This window comes from Bidens hawaiensis, unplaced genomic scaffold (assembly GCF_021521415.1).
Source record: "Bidens hawaiensis isolate Kalapana, Puna unplaced genomic scaffold, B.hawaiensis_p1.1 tig00012328_1, whole genome shotgun sequence".
Classification (NCBI taxonomy): domain Eukaryota; kingdom Viridiplantae; phylum Streptophyta; class Magnoliopsida; order Asterales; family Asteraceae; genus Bidens; species Bidens hawaiensis.
In genome coordinates this window covers 61,610-68,973 of record NW_027492003.1, presented here as the reverse complement: position 1 = coordinate 68,973, position 7,364 = coordinate 61,610, and the positions used below count along the sequence as shown (strand labels likewise).

Genomic DNA, 7,364 nt, shown 5'->3' with positions numbered 1-7,364 from the left:
TATTTACTTAAAGAAATGTATAATTACATATTAATATATTATCATTATACACACCTTTAAACTTATCTTCTGATGTAAGAAATTTATTATTATTAGTATAAGTACTACTACTACTGATGTTGTTACTTTGTTAGAATTATTAATTTTAAAAGGAGATAAAACATATGTTTTTCTCTTACTTAATTGTTAGCTATACATGTTTTCGGTTACTCACCGGTAACCACACACCACCACCCGTCACCACCATAACCCAGGTGTCTTTCATCTTTATTATTGAGTGTTGTAGAACTCACTAGTTGTGATTCGAACGGTAGGGTAGGAATCAACGATTAATCGGGATTAATCGTATTGAAATTTTTATGTAATTTTTCAAATATACACATGTATATACCACATATATATATATATATATATATATATATATATATAAATATATATATATTTCAATTTTGACCAATAACGATTAATTGACAATTAGTCGTTGTGTACTGACTAGCTAGTGATTAATTAAGGATTAATCAGCGTCTTTACGCGATTTTTACACCCATGAGTCGACACTCCTTGACAAGTAACACTGGAAGCTAGTTCCCTATAATAAGTAACCATGCAAACCCTAGCTCGATATTTATGTGACGCTTTTGATTTTCAATCAAAAAACACAACGAGACGTTGCTGAATGATGGTCCCTAATAAAAGAAACAAGTTCATGGTTATTTTTTTTTCTGATAGTTAAAAGAAATTTATTAAATCGTAGAATAATATAAGGAATCAAAGATTACTAAATGGTAATTAAACTATAAAAAGGAATTTCTTATATATGTATTTCTTACATTAGAATCTAAAAGCATGATCAAGTATTTTAATTCCTTTTCATGAACAATTTGATTTTTAATTGTTAAAAGTCATCAATTACCTTATTTTATACCCATAATATAGGTTAGGATGGACGGAATGAACACTCCTATAAACTTACCTAAAGTGCTTTTATTAAAAATAAGAACTTTCAATTAAACAACTTTTTTGCCAGCCAATTAACATGCATGAATAAGTCCTTATGTTATGCATGTATTAAATGTTTTTCACACCATAACGCTATGCGTAATGGGGAGGCAAACTAGGCGACAAATTGACTTTTAGGGCGAGAACACCGCACCGGGGGCGACAATGAGTGGGGCAACGAGAATTTGTCGCCGGTGTGGGTTTTGGTTTTAATAATACACACATATATATATACTGGGCTACATAACCATTACAATCCTAAAACAAAAACCCTAAATTTGCTGACTCGACGCCACATGACACAAATCGTCCCATTTTGTTGTCCCTCCACTACACATAGCTTAACAAAATGTGTCATATTTTCACAAACGATGTAACTATGAAGGTAAGCTTACCTTTTTATGAACTGTACAACGTTTCATGAAAAGGTATGACGGTTGGCATAGATACAAGTATTGTACTATACTGGTCATGATACATTGATACTAAATAATACAGAACATTTGCAAATGATTAACACATAAGTGACATTGCATCTAATCAATTTTAGAGACTTTAGTTTTTATCTCTTCCAATCTTGTTTTCCATAAATATATCTAATACAGAAATCACTACATAGTACTAGGGGTGCAATCGAGCCGAGCTTGACTAAGCTCGAGCTTGACTCGTTTAACTTATACAAAGCTTGAGCTCGATTCGTTTCGAAATGCTATTTTCAAAGCTCGAGCTCGATTCGTTATAACATATATAACCTAATATATATTATGCGGTTATTTTTTCATAACATTAAATTGATTAATCATCATGTATTAAATACATATAAATATATATTATAAAAATTATATTAATGATAAACTCTTAAGTCGGTTTGAGCTCAATAAGTAAAGCTAGTTTATTACACTATCTTATTTTTAAGCCCGAATTCAAACACAAACTTGTTTAAACTCAGTATAATCGAGTTTTTCACAAGTTGATCATGAACAACTTGACTCGTTTACAACCAGTACATACAATTCAATCGCTACACGCATTGCAAATAATAACATCATATTTTATTACTATTGGTCACATGAGAAAAAAAAACAGAGAACAAAAGAGTGCAAATAATAATAATAATAATAATATTATAAGGTGGTAGGTTGGTCGATAAAGACAAGCCGCCCACAAACTGAGCTTGTACATGTGGCTCATCCTAATCCAACGGTCAATGTTTGACTAGAATATTCTGCTTTATCCCATTCATAGAGATGAACAATTCAGCCACGCCACGTGTTGGCAACTGTAATCCTATGTCATGCGGACAACTAACATTACATCCGATGATGTTTTTTTTAATCTTGACGGTTAAATGTCCAATAGGAACTCTTGTTTATGATGTGGCAGGATAGCAGCCGCCCACATTTGTATTTCACACCCTTTACACCATCCTTATCCATTTGAGTAAATAAAAATCATAATTTGAGAATTTTTTGTATAGTTTAAATCGAAATGGAAGACAAACAAGTAATAAGTTACGTTGTTAACTCTTTTGCATGGTAAAATCAAGTTGTTTATAAAATACTATTTATAGATTTTAGAGAATGTTATTATTCATAACCCGTTGACATGACTAACTAGCTTCATAGCTTCAGATACAAGAAGACCAAAAGTATTAAATGCAGATGCATAAAACTATAGTCTATAAACACATGTTGGTTGTCAAGACACGTTTTGTCACTTACATGAAACAGATTTTTATGCAGTTTGGCGTATTGTAAAGAGATTACTCCCCAAGACCATCAAAGGAGAGGTGGGGGGGACCTTGTTAGATCAACACATGTTTGCTTTATTCTTATCCATCCAAAGACCAAATTGTCAACTGGTCTAAAAAATTAGTAAGCACTCCTTTCTTAAGAGAAATCACGACACGCTTGAATGCGTCAAAAAAAACATCCTAATATCGTGTCATTACTTGAACCCCTAAGACTCTATATAATGTACCACATCTTCTCTCAAAGGAGTCTAAACACAAATTGTGAAAAAACATAGAAGTATAAATAAAACTCCCACAAAACGTAAAGATATTCAAAATCTCGAATTGAATTACCTAATTTGTTTTATATTGTTTAATATATGAGTTGTTTATAAAAATATGAGGTTGTATCTTTAGACGAAGTATCTAACCTAAATCCTTAATACATCCAAAACTTATTATGTAACATGGTCGATAAAACTTCAATGAATACTTTTTTCTTATTAAAAAATATCTTGAATGTATCTAATAATATTTTGAAACTAAGGCGTGGCTTTCGAAATTTCTTTTATAATAGCTACACATTTATATATTTTCATTGACTAATGTGGCCATACCACATATAACAACTTTTGAAGGTTCATACGATACGAGTACTTTTGTTGAAGTTTCAACACTCTCAAAACTTCAATATGTGTGTGTGTATTAATATAATATCACATGTGACCTTTACTTTTGCATATAAACCTTGGACTTGATCTTGATTAACACTTTCGCAATTAAATAACTTCCAAACATTACCTCATATGCCACTACAAATGCCATTTTCTTAATCATGTATCATGATAAATACAAAAGTATTGATGAATCTATTTTTTTTAGTGAAACTAGCATTCCGTTTAAAAATAATTTGATTACAATAAAATGTCAGGTAAACGGATAACAAGTTGCAGCGAAACCAATCCTACTAAAAACAAAGTTTGAGGTCTTAGGGGCGAAAAATGCACCACCCGCATAACGCGGTTCAAAATTCCACAACCTCTAGGTGCTAAGAAACCAAATGTATCAAAAGCGAAAGAGATAAACACATGTTGATTCTCTAAGCAAGCTTTCTCATGTTTAACCATTTTCCCCGATTATGCATTTAACGCAGCTTGCCCCACAACAAACACACTGTCTCTGAGCACAACACGAGGGGACACTCCTGTAATGCCCACACAATCGTGTTTCCCCTTGAAGGGAAGCTCGTATATCAGTATACCTCATCGGTTCCGACCAGAGGACCACCCTAAGAAGAAAACCTCATGGCCCACATGAAACCCTTTTTATTTTGTTACATTTAAAAGTTAAACTTAAGACCTTTCTATTTTTTAAATGAAGTTTTTAAATGTCTTACCACAATTATTTGAACAGGAGATCATTGAAGAATGACTTTAACAAGAAATGCTTCTTTTTCTTTGAAAACATTTGTAATAAAATTTGAAATCATGCTGCAAACACAACTTTCTGCAATGATCCATTCCCAAGACTTTTCTTTGATTAGACCCAACAATTAAAGAAAAAACAATGTGTTTTGTCTTTGACAAATAAAAAAAAAGAAAAAAAATTGTGAACATAAAACAATATATAGTTGGTACTTATTTTCAACAAGTATGTCAATCAATCAATCATACCCAGTGGAGTCCCACCAATAGCAAAGCTATAAATAGGGTTTGGGGAGGGTAGAATGTAGGCACACCGTACCTCTATATAACTGGATAGAGAGGTGGCTTTCAGAGAGACTCTCGTCTCTTGACTACATATGTATGCTATTTTCAACAAGTATAGGTAACTTAATCAAGACTTGGCATGCCCATACAAAAGAATTTTGTAAGCACCACACCGAAGAATATATATTCTCCCATATGGGTAAGTATGGTATGGATAATTCCTATTAAATTAATACAAGTGTGACCTAATCTTGCCAAGTATGGGCACACGCCAAGTCCCCATTGGAATGCAATAATAAAGTCAAAAGTCAAATCAGGGGCCAATCAAAATCAAGAGTGATGTAATCTCTTCACAAATGGACAAAATTTTTTTACAATAAATTCCCATCCCTTCTCCTTGCAAACATTTCAAACACTCTTATTTCTCTTGCCCCTCTTTCTAAATTTATCTCCTCTCTTTTCTTGTCTAACACCCTTTTCATAACTTCTAATTTCTAATTAACATGGTTGGAAGAGACAACTCTAATCTCCCTCCGGGTTTTAGGTTTCATCCGACCGACGAAGAATTGATCATGTATTATTTACGAAACCAAGCGTTATCAAAACCGTGTCCGGTTTCTATTATCTCCGAAGTTGATATTTACAAGTTTGATCCTTGGGAATTGCCTGGTTAGTTTTTAAAATGAAATTATCTTTTATTTGATAGTATAATTTTTTTGTTTGTTTTTGTGGAAAAGTTTGTGTTAAATAGTATTAAACTTATGGCATGTAGAGAAAGCTGAATTTGGAGAAAAAGATTGGTATTTCTTTACACCTCTTGATAGAAAATACCCTAACGGGATTCGTCCCAATAGGGCAGCTGTATCAGGATATTGGAAAGCAACTGGGACGGATAAAGCAATCTATAGTGGATCAAAATACGTTGGTATAAAGAAAGCTTTGGTGTTCTACAAAGGTAGGCCTCCAAAGGGTACTAAGACCGACTGGATTATGCATGAATATCGACTGAACGAGTCAAAATCGCAACCCACTAAGAAAATCGGGTCCATGCGGGTAAGCTCATTAACTCCATGATGTGTTTATTTTTTTTAGTTAAAGAATAATAAGATTTATCTAATTATGCATGTTTTTTTTTAGTTGGATGATTGGGTTTTATGTCGAATTTACAAGAAAAAGAGCGTCGAAAGACCTTTAGAACGAAGAGAAGAAAATATAAACGCCCAAAATACCCCTATTGAATATAATAACACCAAGGAGATATTATCAATGAAGATACCAGGACAATTTTCACTTGCTCATTTATGGGAGTTGGAAACTTTGGGCTCGATTTCGCATCTTCTAGACGATCACGACATAAATTATGATAACAATACTAGAATTGAAACCGGAGCCACCATGCCGCAATCATCAACCTTGTTTCCCGATACAAGATTATGCGATTCTCATCTCATTAAGTTCGAAGATAATAATCAAAATGTTAACTTTAACATGACAAGTTTTTATAATCCAATGCTTCAATTCCAATGATGAAGTTACGGAATCAACTTGACATAGGAAGACAATGTTGAAGTAGTGGGCTTGATTTGGGGACTAAAATTGTCCAAAAGAAATATATAGTGATAATTGTAAAATAGGTCATAAGTGGGAGGTGAAATAGGGGTAATATCTTTTTATTATATTATAATTTATTATTTTCCAATTTGGATGATTTTGTAAAAATGTTATAAATTTTCTATTAAGTATTTTCAATTTAGTAATAATAATTTTATTTTCACAATGATGAGATTAACGATTTTATCTGGTTATGTTTGTACATTTGTTATTTTAACATTAAATGAACAAACAAAGAAAAATCTTTTGTTTGTGTTCATATTTGTGTGACTTATGTTACAACGAGATACAAATAATATTCAATTTGTGTGGGTGTGTGAGTTAGTTGTTTCGTTTTTTTCTTTTTAATTATACTCGTGCTGTGTTATTGTAAGAGTTCAAATTTCAAATACTTGAACTAGCAATGTTTTGACATTTGTTGAGTTGCTTGTTTTGGACCTTGAACACTAAATCAATCCTATTTTGGAATCCATTAATCTATGTATAAAACTTAATTAATATATCTAGATCGAGTTATGTTTTATTATAAATATTTTTCTAATTTAAAAGAAAAACATTATATTATTTTCTAAATTGTAAATTTTTTTTACTTCTCGAAACTCAAATTCATTATCTTTAAGTGTTCAATAGACTTTGTCTCTATTAAAAGTATATCATAGTACCATTTTCTTTATTTCTTATCCAGTCTCTATCATTTTTTTCATGTGGACATACTTTCTTTTACCACATTTAGTGGCAAGTAATATAGATATGAATATTAAAACATCTAAGACCTCTTCCAACCATACACTTCCCTGTTTGGTGTTTGTTTTTATTCAAGTTAGATAATAATAAAGCTTGTGAAATAGACCAAATTGGAAAGTTGGAATAGAGCTTTATGGTGAATTGGGGTGGAAGTTATTCACCAAGTAAACTCAAATAAAGTAGGAGTATCTTTTTATTAATGGAGTACTAGGGTATATACTCGCGTGACACGCGGGTGAAATAAATTGTCACTAAACATAATCAACTTAAACATCAATTTAAACAAACATAATGTTTATTTAACTATTAAAACTTAATAGATTTACATTGTCACTAAACACATCACCATACCAACCAAAAAGTAATAGATTTACATTGTTTTAATATTAAACTTTCAAATTACAGGAAGTTAATTTGAACATAACAAACATAATAAATTTAAACAACAAATTCAAGCAACACAATACTTCTTCAAACTTTCTGACCAAAACGTTAACCATTTACATTGTCTAGATCTTAAAAGTTAAAAGTTATAATAAGTTAATGTACATCGAACAACCAAAAAACAT

At 31.5% G+C, this 7,364-nt stretch overlaps 1 protein-coding gene across 1 annotated transcript; it reads left to right on the top strand.

The window, feature by feature from the left end:
- The first annotated feature begins 4,617 nt into the window (after nt 1-4,617).
- LOC143540732 (NAC domain-containing protein 2-like) lies at nt 4,618-6,096 on the top strand. The gene is made up of 3 exons (XM_077033715.1): nt 4,618-5,109; nt 5,213-5,493; nt 5,578-6,096. Exons 1-3 carry the CDS (start codon nt 4,944-4,946, stop codon nt 5,965-5,967), a joined length of 837 nt encoding a protein of 278 aa, XP_076889830.1. The 5' UTR covers nt 4,618-4,943; the 3' UTR covers nt 5,968-6,096.
- Nucleotides 6,097-7,364: the final 1,268 nt, after the last annotated feature.